General features: G+C 39.1%; 1 protein-coding gene across 2 annotated transcripts in view; it reads left to right on the forward strand.

Annotated features, from left to right (window-relative positions):
• Positions 1-1374: 1374 nt before the first annotated feature.
• Positions 1375-23399, forward strand: part of LOC109419943 (unconventional myosin-VIIa) — a 37810-nt gene continuing 15785 nt past the window's right edge. Inside the window, exons 1-7 of one of the 2 annotated variants that reach the window (XM_029853089.2) lie at positions 1375-1650; positions 13500-13637; positions 13771-13893; positions 13964-14566; positions 14627-15139; positions 21609-22124; positions 22184-23324. In XM_029853089.2, coding sequence (XP_029708949.2) covers positions 1630-1650; positions 13500-13637; positions 13771-13893; positions 13964-14566; positions 14627-15139; positions 21609-22124; positions 22184-23167 — 2898 coding nt within the window. In that variant the 5' untranslated portion in view covers positions 1375-1629 and the 3' untranslated portion in view covers positions 23168-23324. Of the gene's footprint in view, positions 1651-13499; positions 13638-13770; positions 13894-13963; positions 14567-14626; positions 15140-21608; positions 22125-22183; positions 23325-23399 lie in introns of those variants that run through there. The other variant, XM_029853088.2, reaches the window with a different exon arrangement.

Raw genomic sequence — 23399 nt, forward strand, 5'->3', positions numbered from 1 at the left:
ACCCCCTATTTACGCCAATGTCGGCTGCCACCCGATCACGCGTTGCCGCATCTTGCCCTATAGTGTAGTCCTGTTCTCAGTTCATTGGTGGTGCCACAGCTTTCATGGAGGGTAGCCGCTCGATGCCCGCTTTTCCACACTTTCTGTCCAGTCCAACAAAGTTCCTGCAACGCCACGATGTCGAAGTTGTGGGGATGTAGTTCGTCGTAAATTATCCTGTCACATCCTGCGAAACCAAGTGACTTGCAATTCCATGTTCCAAGTTTCCAATCGTAGTCCTTATTTCGTCGCGTGGGTCTATGCCGATTGTATCGAGTCGTACTTTCTGTACTTTCTCCTATGTTATTCGCAATGGGGATTTTTATGGGTGGCTTATTGGGCCTACGCCAACACTCCTATCTCGCCGGAGGGCCATCGTGCCAGTTCTGTTTAACGTCCCAACCAACACTGAGACGACCACGCTGATGGGGCTACCACCTTGGATCTAGCTGGGCGTGGTGCAGCGTTTCTTACTCAGCCGCTGGATGCCAGAACAGACGCTGTTTGAGCCGCACCTCCTTGGTGAACAGACGCTCGAATCGTACCTCCTCAATCTAGCTGAAGTCAGAAGGGCAACAGTGCCCAGGCTGCATTACCAGCTAAGCACACAACTCTTAGCTGGCGGTCTTTGTCATCGCTTGACCCGTGCAAGCATGAGGAGGTACGAACTTGTGAGGACCAGAACTATGTTGGACGCTCTCCTTATCGACTCACCGTTTTGCAGCCCAACATTTAACGCACCTACGCTGAAAATGAGCCTAATCATTTATTTGCGTCGGAATCTATAAATATTCACAACGGGCAATAGCTTACGCAGTTATTTGATCTGCTTAGCGAATACCCCTTATGAAGCTTGAAAAAAAAAAATCAGTTGAACTTCCAAAGAAAATCTTTGAATAATCCCTGGTAAAACTTGCTGTAGAAATCTACAAGATATGTTTGCTGGAATACCATACGCCAATGAACTTGTAAGAATTTCATCTACATCTCTTTAAAAAGTATTGACATTCAGTAGATAATATGTAACGTGTTCAAAACCCCTATTACAATTTCGTTCAATTTCATTGATCTTTATTTTTATATATCGGAAGCGATATCGAAAGTGTTCTATAGGCATAATCTTTGCAGAAGCTCACCGAACGTATGCTCTCAAAAAGCATTGAACAATATTTGAAGTCGTTCGGTTCCACCTGTTCCTACCCCGCGGTCGTGCGTTGTTATCACCGTCCACGCAAAGATAACCCCCAATCGAATTGATAAGCATGTCTGATTCTGATATCGAAGCCCGTTATCGGATGGGTTGATGTGGTGGGCACCGGTGCTTCGGTTTGAAAGGAGCTTCAGTTTTCTCCGTAATTGCAACCTAGTGAGACGTTCTTCTTTTGGCACCGGGACCCTTTTTAGCTTTCAAGTGAAAACTTTCCTTGTGAACAGGTGGGAGTGATTCATTCAAAAGGAATTCAGTGGATTTTCTGGGGGATAAGGCCAGTTTTGTGATATGGCACAGTTGTTCAACGACGCGAACAAAGTGAAGTGACCTGTGTTCAAAAAAAGTACTACAGAAGAGGATACGCGTTTTGCAACAGAAATATGGATATGAAGGAGGAACTCGTAAGTACATAGCCGAAAGAAGGTGATGGATCGTTTGAAGAAAACGTGAAATTTGATTGAATTTTCTACAACGAAGAAATCAATTACGATACAGGTGCAATCAACTGCCCAATCAGTGTATCGCTATCACCCGGTGATGACAAATACTCTACACAAGACAAGGGTGCTTATCGAAGCTTGTAGGTGTTGACGAGTCGCGTCGATAAGGGAATTCAACGGGTCCCAATAATGAGGCCCCATTTCCGTGTGATCAATTATTACCTATACTGGAGTGCACTCCCATTTTAAATGAAAAAAAAATTGCAATGACTGTGTCAAGGTGGTGCGGTTGCTTGTATCGGCCAGTCAAAAACACATTCCATCAGACAGTATGGAATCAACACAAGATTAGTGTTGGATTTATTTTGTGACAATGCATTTCAGAGAGATTCTGTGCAGTTTTTTTTACGATAGGATAATTTATTTTTCGGCGGGTTGTTTTTTTATGAGAAGAATGGATACATAGGTTGGAACTTATAAAAAAAATACTAAATTGAACCTAGATCATAGAACATCATATTGAAAGTGAGAATGTATTACACTGCCCCTTATCGCATGTCAGTCCCATGTTGTTTTTCAAAGTGCCTACGTTTTGCACTATAACTCCAATTGTTTTCAAAAAAGTGTATTCATGTAATGCATAAACTTTTCGTGGCACATTGAGCTGTGAAATGAGGCGAGAAAAATATCAAATTTATTTTAAATGGGCTCGTGAGAGAGAAAAATATGATTTGTAACAGTGACCGGTGCAAAAAAAGATCCACCATATAGTGGTTACTGTTTCTAAGGAAAACTACATTTAAACATGATAAAATATACCTTCTTGCAATGGTCCACTGCACGAATTTTTGCTGGCCTGCTTACTCTTACAGAAAATTTGACGTTTGAGCTGTGTCGGCACCTCTTAAACGTCAAATTTTCGGTAAGAGTAAGCAGGCCAGCATAAATTCGTGCAGTGGACCATTGCGTTGCTTTTCCCCCTACTTTTCACTCGCGATAATAACCATATAACGGCCTACTTTTCTTCAATTCGACAATGATTTTACTTAAGGGCCTAACTGACTTGATCGATTTCTCTTCGTCGACTCTCTCTTTCGCTAATAACTTGATCAAAACAAACAAAATCATTATTCTTTTTGTTTCTAGAGCAAGATGTAGCCGTCGTCTTCGCGAACCAAAAAATCTTTGAAAAATTTAGTACACTTTCCGTAATAACACAAAGAGAGGATCGATGAATAGAAATCGAAAATGTCAGTTAGGGCCTAATGAAGAATCAGTGTCGAATTTTTTGAGTACACTGAAATAAATTTTGTTGTGGAAACTACCGATTCCATAGTAAAATTACTAACCGTACCTATGATTCTCAACCGACAACAAAATCTGTTAAGATAACTGAAATATGCTTGAAATTACAATGCATTGTAATAAATTCAACTAGAAGCATGGTCGTCTCAACAACAAAACATTGTTAATTTTTCCAGGACATGCATTTTACAACACAGTATTGTTAAAAATACAATGCTCATTTGTTAAATTAAGATTATTTTTGGTAATGTTAACAGCACTGCTAGTTAAGTTGACAGTGTTTTAGTGGAATTAACTGGAAATTGATTCTATTTTACTATAGAATCGGTACTTTCCACAACAAAATTTATTTCAGTGTAGTGAAAAGTATCACTTTTATTTATCATATTTATTTTGACATAAATTTTATCAATTTTAGGGTGATTTGGGGCAGGTTTATTTTTCATGGTTAATATAATAAGTAAAATTTTCCCTAAACAACAGAAGCTATCTGTAAGGAAGAATGGAAAAATGAACTACAATTGAACAATAATTCAGCTTGCAGACATACATGAATGTACTTTTTTTAAATATTTTTAATGAGTTTTGTTGGACTAATGCAAAGAAATGCATATGTTGTGAGAATATTAATGATTATTTGATAACTCAAAACACTCTCACGTTTGTGTATCGCAATGATCACCTCCATCTACTTGTACTAAAGCTTGCCGGAGGTATATTCTATTCTGTTGTATAGGAGATTAAAAGCGCTAATTCTTGCTTACAGATTGTTTCTGGAGTTTAGGGAAAATTTTACCTATTATATTAATTATGAAAAATAAACTCACCCATATCACCCTAAAATTGATAAAACTCATGTAAAATGAATTTTATATATCGAAAATTGGTAAAATTTTGAAGTTTCAGAATTAATTGCTAAGCGGCTCTTTTTTCTGTCATACCCAATTTTTAAGCAATTTTCCCAATCTTATCAGAAATTACTTTATTGCTCAAAAATCAAATATTTTTCAACATAGATCACGAAAACAATGTAAAATGTATGTTGTGCATTCATTGAAAGATATATTTTATCATGTTTGCATGTATTTTTCATTAGAAACTAAAAACACTATATGGTGGATCTTTTTTTGTGCCGATCACTGTAGTTATTTATGTAACAAGCTGCAAAAAGTTGATTTTTTTCAGCACAAGTCGTACATTTATCCAACGAGGCTTGCCTAAAAATTGGGTATGACAGAGAAAAAAATCCACTTAGCAATTAATTATGAAAATTCAAAATGTCGCCAAAATTTTTGCACGTTTTGCTTCTTGGTGTAGGCTATTGTGATGTTTTCGACATATGAAATGTATTTCGACATGAGTTTATCAATTATAGAGTGATATGGGACGGCTTTATTTTTCATAAACTACAGAATCTGTAAGCAAAAATGAATGCTATTAATCTACAATATAACAATAATTCAGCTTGCAAACATACAGGGATGTACTTTTTTGGATAATTTTTAAGAGTTTTGATTGACTAATGCAATGAAATGCACATGTTGTCAAGATAACGAAGGATTATTTGATAAAACTTAAATAAAACACTCTCACGTTTGTGTATCGCAATGATCACCTCCATCTGCTAGTGCTGAAGCTCGCTGGAGGTATATTCTATCACATACACATTGATAATTACAAATTTACAATGTATTACAAGTGGTACACATGGTGCTCACTTACATATATTGTTTCTTTCAAAATAAAATCACACTGTTAATTGTGCGTTAAATGCGTTTGTGCGTTTGTGCGTGTGTTAAATTATGCGCACACACGAAATAAGTAAGTGATTACGAGAGAGTCTAACGTCAAATCATTTCTGTTACTTCGGCACATATAATCTTTGCATTCCAAACTATTGCAGAAGATGGCCAGATGATCTGATGCTTTATTTTTTTGTAAACTTTAGATTCTAAGAACGTGTGTATTGGAGGGACAGTGCAATTTGATGCTAAAAGTTAACATTATAACCATGTGTACCACTTGTAATACATTGAAAAATTGTAATTATCAATGTGTATATGATATGTAGGTGCACACCCCTTTTTTTCTTCTACGCCATAGGGGGATAATCTACTCAACAGATACCTAAACAGGGAGGTCTTGGCAGTGTGGCGTAAGGGACCGTCTCCTACAACCAAAATAGAATCCAGGACTTTCCTCGACCCATTTAACAACATTCCCATGGTAGTCAAATCCTTCGTCTCTTCGGAACCACCAAGAAGACTTTGCTTCAGAGAGAGACTAGTGCACCGCACCCTCAAGGTTAGCTGCGTAGCCTGCAGCAATAGGGGTGGGGCTAATTTCAAAAAAATCCATCCGATATATAATTTCCTAAGTGGAAAGTGATCTACTAGTCGAAATAAGTTAGCTGCACAAAAATGAGCGATTTCGGTTGATATTTACGGGTGACGCAATTGAACAAACTTTCAAAAAACATTTCGATACAAAATTTATATGCACACTAGCACCACCTAGTGGTGGAATTTCAAATCAATTGGTTCATTATCTGTAAGCGCTCGACTTACTAAGCAACTTTCCCGAAGACGTGACGCTTCTACAAGCTCTAGAACTTCCGATAATTTCGTTTTAAGACATTGTTTTACTAAATTTTCAATGCCAAATAGCGCCATCTACTGGACAACTTTCGAATTAATCAATTCATCGCCAGATGGCGCTTGACCTACAGAACAAATTTGACGAAGACATAAATATTCTAAAACAACAGAATAAAAAGATATAGAAAAATCAATTTGGACCCCAGGTATACAAAATCGCCCGGTTCAACTTTGACATGGAATAAACATCGAAGTATGTCATGAAATCAAATTTATTTTAGCTTTAATAATAAATAGAACTAGGTCTAGCTTAAAGGTATTGTAAAAATAAAGTCAATAGTCCTGTTCAACGACGCAGGTTGAACTTGCTCGAAATTGCTGCATCCCGCTCTTACCCGCTTGATGACAAATGGGTAAGAGCAAGATGCAGCAACTTCGAGCAAGTTCAACCTGCGTCGTTGAACAGGACTAATATGTTCTACTAAACTTGTTTGCCATTACTCCAAAGATGCCTGGGGTCCAAATGGAACTTTCCTACGCATGCTGCCATTTGACCATGGAGGCCAACCTGGCAGTCCTGCACACTTAAAACTGATTCTCGAGCTCGGCAGAAAAAAATGCTGATTTCAAACGGCAACTCAAGATTTTGCTGATATCTCAGCAAACATAACGTTTTTACCGAGATTGCCCGAAATAATTTACCGAAATATCAGCAATTTGTTTGAAAACTCTGGAAACTGACAGCATTTTTTGCTGAATCCATCGGTAAACACAGATTTTGCCGAAATCAGCAAACGAGATTACCGAGATCTCAGTATTCATATGTCATCCTTTGTTAAAATACAAACGTCACTTTTGCAGCCGAAACGTCGCAGGGAAAAATAACAAAACAAATCAGTGATACATTGTGTTGAAGAGATCCCGGATATTGCTGAGTACTAAATAAGAGTAAGTATAAAAACATAATCCTTCTGTAAGTATTCAAATTCTAGCTAATTATATTCAAATTCATATGATTACAGAATGGCGGCCACACAAACTTGAAACTCCAATCCACAGCCGCGATCGAGGAGGAGCTGTTCAACTTTGCCAGACTAGAAGTGATAACATTGATGAAATTGTTCGGTATCACATTCACTATTTTTTCGGTATAATTATATGGATGAATGTAAATAAATACATATACGTAGTAATTACTTCCCATTGTGTTTCCATGCGGGTGCGAAATTTTTATTTCATTTTTAACTTTTTTCTTGCATTCCAAAACAAAAACATAATAAAATGCCGAGATTCAGCAAATTTATTTGCTTAGATTTCGGCAAAAATATTAAAAGCTGTCAATTTTGTGATTGCCGAAATCTCAGCAAATCTTATTTTTGCTGAGATGGTTGCCGAGCACTCGGCGGTGCCAATCTCGGCAATCTGTTTGCCGAGATTCGGCGAAAAAAACTTAGTGTGTGCGTATGACTCTTGAGCCTCAAAGCACTCTATGTCCTCCCCAATAAGGATACCGATAGGCACCATACCAGTGATGACGCAGAGCGCATCGTGTGACATAGTACGGTACGCACTCGCAACCTTGAGGCACAATAGCCTATAAGTACTTTCCAGCTTACCACGGTAGTTTTCGGTACTTAGCGCCGTGCCCCATACCTTATGAACGAGGCAACACTACACACTAAGTTTTTTTCGCCGAATCTCAGCAAACCAATTGCCGAGATTGGCACCGCCGACTGCTCGGCAAACTTCGGCAATCACAAAATTGACAGCTAGTGATATTTTACCGAGATTCTCAGCAAATACATTTGCTGAAGCTCGGCAAAATCATTTGCCAGCATAAATGGATTTGCTGAATCTCGGCTTATTTTTTGTTTTCTTTTGAAATGAATAAAAAAATAAATAAAAATAAAATTCTGAGTTCTTAGCCTAGTCTTATTCCGTATGAAACCACAATAAAGAAATTGTATTCTCGAACATGTATTGGTCCATAAAATTATTAAAAATATAGAATTTGTTGCCGCAAACAATCATTCATCTCAGGGTTCCTCCTTTCATTTCGAGATTGGTTACTCCTCAAAGACGGCTCCTTGACGAACAGCTACACATAGGCGTTACTGCGATTCTAGAATAAATTGAATATGAAGCAAATTAGCAATAGTTTACTTACAGAGTGTCTTTATTTCTTACACATTTGGACTTTGTTTAAAAAATGCACACACTTAGTTTTTTTCGCCGATTCTCGGCAAACAGATTGCCGAGATTGGCACCGCCGAGTGCTCGGCAATCATCTCAGCAAAAATACGATTTGCCGAGATTACGGCAATCATAAAAATGACAGCCACCGATAGGTTTGCCGATATTTCAGCAAATATATTTGCCAATTGCTCAGCAAAATAATTACCAAAACAAATTGGACTTGCTGAATCTCGGCATTTTGTTTTGTTTTTAATTTGAAATGAAATGAAAAATTTGGAAATAAAATGAGAAATTTCGCTCGCTTGAAACACAATAAAAATTCTAATCACTACGTATATTAATCACTTGTGTATATTCGTCCTGTTTCCATATAATGAATTCAATGTCAGAAATTTCCATTCGTTTTCTCCTCCCGGCCGGCAAATTTGTCGAACACCTCCTCAATTGCGGTTGCGGGTTGAAGTTTTATGCGGTCCAATCCTATAATCACTTAAATCGAAACATAACTAGTAACGATGCCTCGGTCGATTTTACATTCATACTTACATTTATTTAGCGCTCAGCGTAATTCCAGATTTCCTCAGCACAGCACCAAGTAGCACTAATTAGTTGAGTTGTTTTTTTTTTTCACTACGGCGTAGATGCTGTAAAAGTGACAGTTGTATTACCGAAATTCGTCAAAGGAAATTATTGCTGAGATCTCGGCAATCTCGTTTGCTGATTTCGGTAAAATTTGTGTTTACCGACGGGCTCAGCAAAAAATGCTGTCAGTTTTCGCAGTTTTTGAGCTATTTGCTGATTGTTCAGTAAAATCATCTAGGCAATCTCGGCAAACACGTTTTGTTTGCTGACATATCAGCAAAATCTTGAGTTGCCGTTGGAAATCGGCATATTTTTCTGCCGAGCTCGAGAATCAGTTTTAAGTGTGCACTTCATGTGCCTTCAGCACCACACACCACCACTGATTTGTTTTTTTTTTGCCGAAACATGGCGGCTGCAAAAATGACAGTTGTATTACTAAAACTCAGCAAAGGATGACTTGATTGCTGATATCTCGGTAATCTCGTTTACTGATTTCGGCAAAATCCGTGATCACTGCCAGAATCAGCCAAAAATGCTGTTACTTTTACAATTTTTCAAGCAGTTTGCTGTTATTTCGGTAAAAAATTTTGAAAAATCTCGGCAAAAACATTTTGTTTGCCGAAATGTCAGCAAAATTTTGAATTGCCGTTATGAACCAGCAAATATTTCTGCCGAGCTCGAGAATCAGTTTTAAGTGTGTAGCCAGAAGCTTAAACTCCGACTTTCAGTTGTTCATAATCACTACCACAGCCTTGACCTCCTTCTTCTTCTTTCTGGCTCTGCGTTCCAACTGGAACTTGGCCTACCGCGCTCTTCAACTTAGTGTTCTTTAAGCACTTCCACAGTTATTAATTGAAGGGCTTTCTTTACCTGTCATTTCATGAATTTGCATATTGTTAGGCAAGGACAATTATACGCTATGCCCAGGGAGTCGAGAAAATTTCCCCTACCGGAATGGGAATCGAACCCGCCGTTTCCGGATTGGCGATCCAAAGCCTTACCACTAGGCTAACTGGAGACCCCCTTGGCCTAGTCGTTTCTTTTCAACTCGTTGAATGCTGTTGTTGTAGTCGATACTGTAGCAAACCGCCACCAGGTGATCGTTGTGAGTGTAGCCGTCTACTCTCCAGTTCGAACTACATACTTGTTAGGCCAGGACTACAAAAGGTAACATTAATAATCAATTCCGCTCCGCTCCAACTAAAGGTACTTTTGGTACCGACATTCACCAGATCGACACCTAGCATGGCCAGTGTCCCTAGCAGGATTTGGCCCCGCAGGTTCGTAAAACGCTTCCCTATTCCACGGCCCAGGCATTGAAGTCACCTCAAGAGCCACCTGTTGTTACCACCGGCCTTCACCCTGTCAGTACATACAGTCCAGAATCTGCAAAAACTGCTCGAACGACCACCGCGGCGGGGGCTACAGAAGAAGACCATGAAGCATATGATATAGGGAAGTGGAACCATCTCGACAGAGGTCCTATTTTGGGCACTTTTCTGCTGTAAATCAGCCAATTCTCAACCAATTGACACAATTTTTGGAACGCGATGAGATACGTATAGTATCTAGCCGTGTATAAAATTTCAAGTCAATTGATTTGGCATTGACTGAGTTATAGCAAAGAGTGCCCAAAATACCGGCCGCAGCCCAAGTGATTCGCTACCCTAATAATAAATAATATGTAATAAATGATAATAAATAAGATATGACGAAGCCACACCTAGAATTTTCAAGAGCACAAACCTGAAGAACCAATTGTCGGTTTGCGCTGGAACGTTGATCCACCGCTGGTGGCCACCAGTCGATCAACTTTTCAGCGCAAACCTACGTTTGTGTCTTTAGATTTGTGCTCTTGAATTCTAGGCGTGGCTTCGTCATGTCTTCACTTTAACTTGGACGACCACGAAGCCCTTGATGGCAGTTAAGATCAACTGTTGGACGTTGGACGAGGTATTTACCCGTCGTTCATATCGACGCCATTTTTCCGAACCCATCCGCGGCCCTAATGCCGTTGCCGGCGGGTACTTGGTATGGGTCCGCTGTGATGGCGATATCCGCCTAGCAAAGCAGTTGCTGAGCTGCGTCACAGTAGTTCAGATTCAGCAGCGTTAACTGCACTGTGATCTGTTCACTACGGCTTTCTTGAAGGCCGGCCACCTTGTGGACCACTCGCTGGATACCTGTTGTTCACAGATTTTCCGGTACATATCGGAAAAATGGGTGGACTCGTGCATCCTTGTGCCTTATGGCCCTACGCGCCGCATCTCCTACTTCCTTGCGTGTGCAGCTTCCTGCTCCTACTTCCATGTTTCTCCATAACGGAGACCTCGCCAACCCACTTATTGCGAAGGGGTTAGCCTCGCCACTACCACTACCTACTCGATTTTAATTTTTGTTTGAACTTTTCATGCTTAATCTCTTGAGTAGCACGGGAAAAGAGGTGCACCACGCCAGAGCCCTGCATTAACGCGCTAAGGGACGAAATATGGTGGGGGGCCTAGGTACTTCACAGGCAACGTTAATGATCCAGCATCTTTTTCATCCCCTCAATCACTCATTCCTCGGCACGGGTCGATTGACACTTTGAATTCAGGTTAGTTAGTCCTATTCTTAGCCGGTGACTACGCGGCTGACTCGCAAGCGGGGGATTCGTCATGCCCCGGGATTATAATCCCTGCTGCCCCTTTGTTGACCCTGTCTAAACTTACATGTCTAACTTACAAATTCACAAATTTCGCACAGCTGCATATGTGTCAGTGTTGGTTGTTTTGTGTCGTGAGCGTTATCGGGAACTTCGTGATTTGTGTTACGTAAAATGTTGAATAGGAGGCAATCAGTGAAGTACTAGATTGAAAGTAGTGAGCTGGATTTTTGTATGGTGAGATGTTCAATTCTCCATTTTTGCAATGAATTGGTGCAAACAGCGTGGGTTATATGATTTCTTAGCTAATTTGATGCTGTTTGAGCAAAAGTTTGGGTAACTTTGTTGTTGTATTATTTATTTCATGCAACTTCAACAACACAGTTACTCAAACTTTTGCTCAAACAGCATCAAATTAGTCAAGAAATCATAATACCTACGCTGTTTGAACCATTTCATTGCAGAAATGGAGAATTGAACATCTCACCATTCAAAAATCCAGCTCACTACTTTCAATCTAGTACTTCACTGATTGCCTCCTATTGTTGAATGGCAGGTAGTAGTCGTGGTTAGTTTACCATCCAGCTAAAAAGCTCTCGATTGGTTAGTATATTATATAAAGGACAAGGCTAGACTTCACCACCCCGCAAACTATAGTCAGCTATACACCGTAGTTTAGAAACCCACCATCAGAGGGGCTGATTACCATTCACTGGGTGGCCATAGAGGGTGGCGTAAAGTAGTGGGGGGGGTATTGAATTAAACGGTAGGAGAGGGCAATGACCAAGGGTCGAGGTCATGCATGAACCTCGAGGCCGTTGAAAAGTCCATGATCAGATACTTACCAAGAGTTAATCAACTACGACAGTTGGTATTTGGACAGATACAACGATAAGAGTTTGAAGCCGGAAAAGTCCGAGACGTTGAAGTGATAATGGAAAAAAGTTGTTAGAGAAAGCTGGTAGAGTGGACAAAGCGTGCACGAAGTGGACGGCAGAACCCCGCCGTCATTTGGAACAAGAAGGCTGAGTCATCCACGTCGAGCCGTCTGCGTGTCCGTTATGGGCGAATACCGACATACTTAACCGTCACCATATCGGCAGGACCGTGACGCGTAGGAGATCCAAAGCACCCATAAATCGCAGGATATAACCATCGCTGGGAGCGGTGAAAAGTACCATGCGTCTCCATCGCGTTCGCCAACACCAAGAAGCTAAACGAGAGTTTATGCGCCGCACTCCAAGCGGCCCCCGACACGAAATAAGGTCAGGTTAACTATAAGAAAGTGGGATTATAAAGGGGGAAGTGCCAGGAACCTAAAATACCGTCAAGGCGCCATTCACCGTGGGGGCTCCATTCACCGTGTGCCTTCGAATATTTTTTCATTATTTCCATATTATGATTGAATGATATGACAATTTCCCTTCAATTGCACCAATACAACACTAATGTATTGTTACCATGTCAAAACGCTCATTAAAAACATTTAAAAGTATCATTTTGACACTAAACTGTGTTTACATGAAGCGGGTTTCTGCTCGTTCACTGCATTCATTGTGAAAAATCGAAAACTGCGCTAAGGTGATTTAAGCGATAAACTAAATGTAGTAACGTTTTTATTCCACCAAGAAGCAATTAAATTCACATATCAGGTATGTATTTTGCATTACCGAAGTAAGTTTAACAAGAAAGTAAGATTACTCGTACTTTTTAATTGAAACAAAAAGGCACGGTAAATGGGTACCCTAAAAATCAATGGTCTCCATTCACCGTGCCCCATATTGTCCCATATATCTAGAAAAAATCGAAAATTTAAACATTCGTTTTTCTAATAAAATCTTGCAAGTTATTACTTGAAATGAATTTAAATGAAGAAAATTCCCTTGGCTGGGTTGTTTTGATCATTTTTAAACAAAGTAGAATAAAATTTCTCATACACGGTGAATGGGTCCCTACTACCACGGTGAATGGTGACCTACCACGGAATTAGGCGACCCTACTACCCTTTACTAATTGTACTATATCACCAAATTTTGTGAAAAATTTTCTACTTCTGTGGGTATTGCTTTAATTTTAACCTATAATGAAGGCAATTAAAAGCGGCACCAACAATGTTTATGAGACTGGTGTCAAATGACAGCCCTTATTTGCCCCGAATCCTCTTAGATCCACGGTGAATGGTGCCTTGACGGTATATGTAGTTTGAAAACCTAAATAAAGTGTAGTCCGGGAAGTACAGTAATACTGTTGTGAACTATTTCTGGGTGTGAGAGCTTCCTGCCCGCAAATTTCGGGACGTGAGTGTGCCGACCCTGAGGCAATTGAGCCGGGGAATCTCAGTATTGCTCCCGATCGATTATAAACCGATAATTGCATATGATGAAATTTATTTGCACCATCGACATTTTATTTTCAATCATTGTAACCTAAAAGAGTGTCTTAAAATTACATAAACTACACTTAACAAATGCACTTTTGACTTTCAGGGTGAATGGGTGTGGCTGGCGCCGAAGAAGAACGATGAATTCGAGGTCCCGTATGCCGGCCGAGTACTACGAACTCACTCCGGAAATACGCTCATTGTCGACGACGATGGCAATGAAGCCTGGGTCACCGATAGTGAGGTAGGTCCTGGTTCCAAATGTGCTGATGTTGATTTTGCATTCGAGGAATTCCCCAATCGACATTATCATCCATCATCTGTCTGTATAGCTCAAATGCCATGTACTAAAAACAGGTCTTCACTACCACTAACAGGTCATCAAACCGATTCACGTCACGTCACAAAGAACGGTGGACGATATGATAACGCTGGGTGATCTACAGGAGTACGCCATTCTGCGCAATCTGATTGTCCGCTATCGACAGAAGCAAATCTACGTAAGTTGATGGATTGTTTTTGCATGTTGTGTTTCGAATGATGACTAATGTTGGATTATTTTGTCTGTAGACCTACACCGGTAGCATGTTGGTGGCGATAAATCCGTACGAGATTTTGCCGATATACACGTTTAACGAAATCAATTTGTACAGGGAGAAAAAGATTGGGGATCTTCCGCCGCATATCTTTGCGATAGGTGATAGCGCGTATCAAGAGATGCGTCGGGATGGTAGAGATCAATGCATCGTGATCAGTGGCGAATCTGGGGCTGGGAAAACGGAGAGCACCAAGTTGATCTTGCAATATCTGGCGGCGACTAGTGGAAAGCATTCGTGGATTGAACAGCAGATAATCGAGTCTAATCCGATAATGGAGGCATTCGGGAATGCGAAGACGGTGCGCAATGATAATTCGTCACGTTTTGGAAAGTACATCGATGTGCACTTCAACAGGGAGGGGGTTATTGGCGGAGCGAAGATTGATCAGTATTTGCTCGAGAAGTCAAGGATAGTGAATCAGAATAAGGGTGAAAGGAATTACCACATATTTTACTCGATGTTGGCGGGGCTGAGCAAGGAAGAGAAGAAATTGCTGGAATTGGAGGATGCTTCGAAGTACCACTACTTGACGCGAGGCCAAACGCTAGTTTGCGATGGACGAAGTGACGCTGGGGTAAGACAATTGGTTTACAAAAGCTTGTTCATCATCAGATTAATATTGTCAACCTTACAGGAGTTTGCTGACGTACGCGCTGCAATGAAAATGCTGTCTTTCACGGATCGTGAAATCTGGTCAATACTGAGCTTACTGGCTGCAATTCTACATCTGGGAAATATAAAATATAAGGCCACTGTGGTGCAGAACATGGATGCCGTTGAAGTAAATGACAATACGAATGTGACCAGAATTTGTAACATGCTGGGAGTGGCAAAGAATGCTTTGGTGCACGCTCTAACACGAAGGACCCGCATCGCCCAGGGCGAGAGGGTGGTATCACACATTTCCAAGGAACAAGCACTGGAAGCCCGGGATGCGTTTGTGAAAGCCATCTACGGCAAGATTTTCATAATGATTGTAGATAAAATCAACAGCGCAATCTACAAGTCATCACCCAAGTCTCGCATTTCCATAGGCGTTCTGGATATTTTTGGCTTTGAACAGTTTGAGACGAACAGCTTTGAACAGTTGTGTATTAACTTTGCGAATGAGAATTTGCAGCAGTTCTTCGTGAAACATATATTCAAGGTAAGATGTTAATCTATTTTTTGGATTATTTTATCTCAAGATGGCGGTCCAAAATCCAAGATGGCAGATAAATTTTAAGATGGTACCTGTTTTTTTTTAGAAGTTTTTAGCTCTAAAACTATGCAATATGGTATGGGGAAGATGTTCGTATACTTGGTATGGGGAAGATGTTCGGAATCCGAAAATCGTTACAAGTTGGCGGACAAAAAACCAAGATGGCGGACAAAATCGAAGATGTAGGCTATTTTACATACTTACTAGCTCTTTTAAACCATGGAATATGATGATAATTTGTATGGTCGGACTCTTTCCAAAATTGGTAACACTAGTTTACAAAATAAAACGAAAATCGTGAGCTTCTGTCAACCACCAAAGTTTTTGAAGCACAATTTAGCGCTGATTTCGAAACCGTACTTCAAAAAATTTTAAGTAGAACTGTTTTTGAGTTTTAGCTGATTATTGAGTTTTACAACTTTTTAAAATATGGAATCAACTAAAATTTAAATATCTTAAGTTTTGTTCAACCAATTTAAAATCTTTTTCCATAAATTAAGAACTGAATATAATACCATTCGATCATCTTAATGCAGGTTTTGCGTCAGATTGATTAAATTCAAAATATTGGCGAGTTTTACGGACGATCTCCTTAAAAATATTAGAAGAAATGTATTTTTTTCTATAAGACAAAAACAATTTAAAAATTCTTTATCATTGTTTCTTTGACATATCATATGTAGGCGAGTTAGAGTAAAAAAAAAACAGCTAAGTCGGAGCAGTGATTACGGAGAATGAGATGTGCGAAGTAAGCGACTTTGCTTAAAAATAGAACAAAAATCGAATTCAATTCATCAACCTTGAATGGAAAGTCGAAAAAATTTCCGCTCTACTGTATTTTTTTCCTTCGCGTTTTAGAACTCAGGGCATGATTTTACTCCAAAAATGATTATCAGCTTACCAAGTTCAAAAATGCTGTAAACTAGTGTCAAAAAATCTTAGACAGCTTGTCAAAATTCAAGTTGTCGACTCAAATTTCAATATGGTGACTCTTTTATGGAATCTTGGGCGGTGAAACAGTTATGGCTATATTTATGGGAATATAGTCCAAAAATGATGATCATAAGATCCAAGATGGTGTTTCAATATTAAATACGGCGATTGTTTTCCAGAGTTTATGCTCTGAAACCATGCAATATGGATCTCATTGGTAGTCAGCGAAAAATATCTGGAGTCCAAAAATAATGACCTGAAAACCCAAAACTTTTCTGTTTTTCTGATATTTCAGGGTCTAAAACTATGCAATATTGATAGGGTATCGGGATGCTTCGTTGGCATAGCCCCCTCGTTCGGCCTACCTCAATGTAAACCAAAAACTCAAACAAACACGCATAACTGGATATCGGAAAAGCTATGCGCCAAACAACTGTAACATTTCGTTTCAATTTTAGCACTTTGGAGCATTAAAATTGAATGAAAATGTCACTTTGTTTAACTTTTGTAGACGCCATGATTCTTCGGCTTAGTGGGTAGTCCACACACATGATCATAAATGGCATGATTCTGGAACATTTTGAATTGACTTTTCAATAACTAAACATTTGATGCGACGGTTAAAGACGCTATTTTGAACTTGTGTATTTGTTTTCAACGAATAATAACTATTTTACAAATTGAATGTGGGCCTAATATTGAGCACATTTTTTTCACTATGTACCCAAATCTTGGCCCATCAGTAAAGTGACGTCAAAAACAACGATAAAAAGGCGTCAACAACATTTCTTGCGTAAGAACCAGAAAGAACGAACAGGAAGAAAGATTTTGTGTACGGTGACTGTAAAAATATAACACAATAATAGGGTTGCATTGTTTTCGTTACTAGATTAAGAAAGAACTTTAGTTAAAGTGATTTATTTAAAGTTTTTTGAAAATTTGGCTCCGAAAATGTAATTTAAAAGTAAGATTGGTGAACAAACAGAGATAATACTTCAGCAGAAATATTGAAAAAATAAGATAATAAATGGTTTTAGTGCATGGAAAGCAATAGGCCAACGTTGTATCCACTAATAGGCCAATTTTTGTACCATAGACCAACGTTGCATACCATCGCATCGAATCTTTTCAGCTTAATTAAGTAAATTCTTGAATATTTACGTAAGTTTACTTCCAATTGGAGAAGCATGCATTGCCTAGAGTGTGTAATAGGGTCAACACGTTATTTCTAATGCTATTAATTCATGAGATATGGTCAAAATTGTCAAGGCGGCTTGCAAATTAGGCCAAGGAATGGTACACATACCCTATAAAAGAAGGATATCCGGATGTTGAAAAATTTATCCTGAATGCCTTAGATGGAGATCTACAGTTGAATTTTGGATCGTTGTCTTTGATCTTCTGACTACGGGTTTATTTATTTTGTATTTATGCCAACACCATCAACAAGTCACTTTAATTTAGTTGAATGGGGATTTTAAGGCACGAGAAAGGCACCATCACCGCAAGGTGGATTACTTTGTTTTTTTTTTATGAATTTATCCAAACGCTGACTCACCGTACATCATTTCCCAGAAATACCCCTTCTCCTAGGCGTTATTAAACAGTTTTGTATACGTATTTCTAGAAATTTGAGAAAACTTAAATATTGCAAAAGATGAGGAAATTACTCATGTAAATTCGAAGCACTGAATTTCATAACAGTTTGGAACACCTAGAACTTCCCAAGATAGGATAAGCTGTTCCATATTTATAAAGACGGCTGTTCAGAATTAATGGCTATGAAGGCTATGAATGTAAACCATATCCATTATCAGCAATGCTAATGGCCTTTTTTTTTCAAACTCCTAGGTGATCAGGATGTTTTACGGTGTCAACGATGTCTCATCCCAAATTACTCATTCATGTTTACAGCCGATTTTAATTTTTAGTCATACATGACCTCTCCGGCCCTCAACATATCATAACAGTTGTTGTTACGCCTGTAGATCTCATGTTCTAAATCAGTGGTGCTCAGGTTGATGTATACCGCGGGCCAAATTGAGATTTTGCGTCTGAACCGCGGGCCGCAGGATGAAAATTATCGTGAATATTGTATTTAAAGTGTTCTAACTTTTTTACTAAGGTAATTTTAGAATTGTAAAATCATAGATTTTTCGATAATTTCTATAAGTATAAGTACTTTCAAAGAACCCATCCAATTGGGGTTTTAAATTAAGAAAAATGTATTGATTTTTTGATATTATACAAAAGAACACCTTTTTCTGAACCACCATGATTTTTTTCAGATTTTTAGAACTTCATTTTGGTGCCTAAAATCGCTTTCGAAGAGATTTTTCGAAATCACCTTGTGACAGCTGGCCAACTGCTTGGCAGCTCCGCCCAGTACAAAATGCAACGAGGGGTGATTCGACAAATCGCTCCCATACAAACTTCAAACTGATTTTTAAATAGGTTCCCGGGCACCAAAATTCATGAAAATTTGGATTTCGGCTCAGTTTTGCATGCAGATTTTGAATATGGAATTATCTCAACACCGCTAAAGAAGCCAATTTTGAGTCATTTGTAGTAGCGAATCATTTATTACTTATGGCTGGATTATCTAAACACCTTTTCCAAAATGTAGCATCAAAATACAGAAGAAACTGTAGCTACTGTGTCATTGAGGACGTTTTATATAACAAACAAAATATTTCCTTAAAATTATTAATTACCCCTAATTGTATGAATTTTTGATCAAATAAATGTTTTTGTGGAGAGTATTGAATCCAGTTCTTGAAATAAATAGGACTTGGATTTGGAATCATGTTTTCAATCTTACCTCCCAAGCAACACACATATTATATAAGAGTTACGACAGCGCAAATTTTAGTTGTATAGAAGTTATTTCGACGTTATTTCAACATTATGTTATAATTACGTCTAATGAACTTCTATACAACCAAAAATTGCGCTGCCGTCGTTCAAGCTAAAAATGTTTCAAACGTGATTCTGCTCATGGAATGGGATGAAACGGAACGCAGAATCAAAACAAAACAGCAAAATTGATTACCACCACTACTGTGTTTTTCGATGCCCACAGGGTTACTAGAAGTTCAAATTAAAAAATGAACCCCGTTGGTTTGCATGAGGTGTCGTTCAAACCAACGGGCGTAGACGGTATTGCATCCGTTGAGCTTATGGTGTAATCCCAAGGACGATTTGGATGGCCTAGCGAATTTGAAAAAAAATACCATCTTCCGTCATTGTGTTATGTTTTCGGGTACCAAAACTATAGAAATACGTAAAGCAACACTGTTTAATAGCAGGAAGTTACCACATATTTTAAGGAGCGTCAGAGGATTTCTGGAGCATTTCGGAACGTTTCAAGGACGTTTCAGGGGGGTTTAGGAGAATTTTTATTTACGTTCCAGGGGTATTCAGCAGGTTTCAGAGACGCATCAGGTGGTTTTCAGGGGTGTTGCAGAGAGGTTCAGATAATTTCAAAGACGCTTCAGGGAAACTCAGGATTTTCAGGAGGAATCAAAGAGTTTCAGGGAATTTCCAAGTCGTTCCAGGGGCTCAACTGATACCTTTTAAACCACCTCTATGGGTTCAAACCTTATGAAATCGCCTGGAGGGGTTTTCATAAAACAAATCTGGCACCCTTTTAAAACCATAACCACCAATTTGGCTCTAAGAAAATCAAGGATTTGTTTAAAATAATGATGTTTTTTAAAAGTTTTTTTTTATATATAAAGCAATATTTTACCAGATAGTTTTCAATAAATGTAACGAATTCCATAGTTTTTGCTGCAAATGCATGTACAAATTCGGTTATTTCATAAATATTTGAGGATTTTCAACAAAATTCATCGACAGAACTGTATTAGTAACAGTAATTTACAGCATTTTTGAACTCGATAAGGTGATGATCATTTTGGTGTACCACCATGCCCTGAGTTCTAAAACAAAAGAGAAAAAAAATACAGTAGAGTGGAATTATTTTTTCTCATTCAAAGCTGGCGATTCGAAATCAATTTTCGTTCTATTTCTAAGAATTTTGGGCGATGATTTACGTTAGCCATACATAACGTTCTCCAACATGGATATTAAAATGAATATGCTTTTTTAGGATTCGAATATTATTATAGATTGAAGGTACCTTCTTAGGATTAGAAGTTCTCAGGCAAAATTATTATTATTATTAGCTTTATTAGGGAGATTTTCAGGCCGAGGCTGGTTCATCTCCAAAGTTCTCAGGCAAAAGTTCAGTTATTAAAATAACTAGCGCTGCGACGAACAAAAAGACAATCTGCGAGAACAAATACAATTATGTCCTAGTTTATTACGCTTTTGCAGAATTCCACTATTAGATTTTTTTTTTGGTTTCGATTAGTGATATTGAACTGCAACTAGGGGTTGTGTGCTAGTAGTGGACCCTGCGCCTATAGTTGACCCCCTTCAGAAAAACTCAAATATAAATGCCCAAATCAACTGTTTCCAGGCAACTTCCACCGGGGGAGCATCAATTACATTTCTACACAGCAGTTCCTAGCAAACAATTGACCCAGTGGCCGCAACAATCGGTTATTTTAACTATTTAATGAATGTAAACACTCAAAAGGGTCCACTATACGCACACTCAGGGAGGGTCCACTATAGGCACCGTCGGCGGCGTGACAGCTAACATGGAAATCAAATGGGGGGTCCACTATGGGCGCCAAAATATTTGTAAACAATCCAATAATGGACCCCGGTGGTGTCCATTATAGGCAACATCGATGCGTGTTTTCAAATGCGTATTTCACTTGAATAATTTATTAATGTTGCATGTTTGACGGTCTTAAAATAAAGAGGGGACGTGAAACTTGTTTAAAAAATCCACTTTGGAACAATCCACTGCCTTAACATAGCTGAAAAACCGCAGAAGTAAGTTTCGATGGCTTAGGGGGTCCACTACTAGTACCCAAACCCTACATCTCGTTTAATATCACCGAATAAAACTAACACAGGGTAACAAAAACTAACTTTTGGTCTGTCTCAAGAGCAAACTTATGTGTCTCTGGCAGATTTTGGGCCGCTGAATCCAAATCCGGGCTCAGATTTGCTCCAGCACGTCACAATTTCGAGCTATACCTCAATTTATAGGGCAAAATATGCGATTTTGGGCTTTTTTGACAGCCAGCCATTAAGCATGGAAATATTTTTTTTAAGCAATCAAAAGGTAAATTGGTTCATTAACATCTATATAACCGACTCATGCAAAATATTTCGTTTTACCAAATAAAATTTGATTGATTTAAGCATTTTATGTTAGTAAGTAAACTCGCATGCAACTTTTGGAGTGACTTGTTAAAGCAAACGGTGATCAAAACCAAACAATATACAATAAGACGTTCTATTTTTAATAGACATTCGTAGAGTTTCACTATATTTTCGTAATAACAACCGTATTTTGGATATATTATTTGAAACCGCTTTGAAATTCCTCCGATTGCAGATGGAGCAAGCAGAGTACACCCGCGAAGGGATCAACTGGACAAACATTGAGTTTATCGACAATCAGGAAGTGTTGGACATGATCGGGATGAAATCTCTACATATAATGGCACTGATCGATGAGGAAACTCGGTTCCCCAAAGGGACGGACATTACGATGCTCTCCAAGCTGCATTCTAACCACGGAACCAAAACAATCTATCGGAAACCAAAGTACGACAATGTGCCATCGTTCGGAGTGCAACATTTTGCTGGAACTGTATTCTACAGTGTGAATGGGTTCCTGGAGAAGAACCGAGATACCTTTAGTCCGGATTTGAAGGAGCTGGTTACGAAAAGTAGTAACGAGTTTTTGGTGAAGTTGTTTGGATCGGATGACGCATTGGATACTACGAAGAGATCCATTACGCTATCGTTGCAGTTCAGAAACTCGTTGGAAGCATTGATGAGAACGCTTTCTTCGTGTCATCCGTATTTTATTAGATGCATAAAACCCAATGAGCTGAAGAAACCAAAGGTGAGTTCTTTTTATTGCAAGGTTTTCGGTCAACTAGAGATTTGGTTTATTTTCAACAGATCATCGACAATGCTTTATGTGTCCGGCAGCTGAGATATTCTGGCATGATGGAAACGGCTAAGATCAGGAAAGCTGGTTATGCCATCAGACATAGTTACCATGAGTTCGTTGCCCGTTACCGTCATCTAGGCAAGAACATTGGACCTGCTCACAAGGTTGATTGTATCATAGCATCTAAGCAAATTTGCACGCATGTTTTGGCGTCTATTCCGGATGATTACCAGTTTGGAAAAACCAAGATATTCCTGAAAGAAAGTCATGATGCACTGCTAGAATCGGAGCGTTCGAGAGTTTATCTGCACTACGTCGTGTTAATCCAACGGGCCTTCCGTCGCGTATTATTCTTCAAGTTCATTCGTAGATATCGCTGGGCAGCTACTACAATACAAAAACATTGGAGAGCCCGTGGCTACCGATCGAACTATTTGACAATGGTAAAAGGCTATCGAAGATTGCAAGCCGTGGTTAAATCTCGTGAGTTGACCTACAAATTCGGTAGACTACGAGAGGCCATTGTACATCTGCAGGCTCACTGTCGCGGATATCTGACTCGTAAAAATTTGAGAGATAAAATCACTCACAAAGCCAAACGGATGAATGAGCTATTAGCTTTGAAACGAAGAGAAGAATTACAGTTCAAACAGTCCGGAAACAAACGCTGGCGTGAAGATGCCGAGCATAACTACTGGATGCGAGTAGACGAGCTGAACCAAGAATTGGCCCTGGAAGCAGAAATGCGGAAACCCGTGGAAGTGATTCAGCCATACCAGTCCATCGACGTGGAAGAAAACAACAAGATGTTGGATGACGTTTTCGGATTCCTCAACGACTCTATGAGTCCTGAACCGGTCCCTAAGCGGAAGCCATCCTTTGCCGTAAGCAAAATGTTACAGTACTTCGAAGAGAAGAGCCGCAACAAAAAGATCATCCCCACTAAACTGTTGTCCCGTCCTGTAAATTACTATGAATCGTCTCGATTGTGATCGATGCACTCAGTAAATCGAAATTCGGAACACAAATCTCACTCTACTAAAGAAACTACACTGTACACTTTTTGTTACACAATCGCACCCTTAACAGATACCAAACCTGTTCGAAATAGTAGAACTAATACTGTAAATAAAACAAATTGGCTATTAAGTTCATGTTATTTATTTCACACATCACGACTCAAAAAGATCTAGAAAACGTTCGAACCAATGCCTTCAAACCCAG

The sequence above is a fragment of the Aedes albopictus genome, chromosome 2, assembly GCF_035046485.1.
Source record: "Aedes albopictus strain Foshan chromosome 2, AalbF5, whole genome shotgun sequence".
Classification (NCBI taxonomy): domain Eukaryota; kingdom Metazoa; phylum Arthropoda; class Insecta; order Diptera; family Culicidae; genus Aedes; species Aedes albopictus.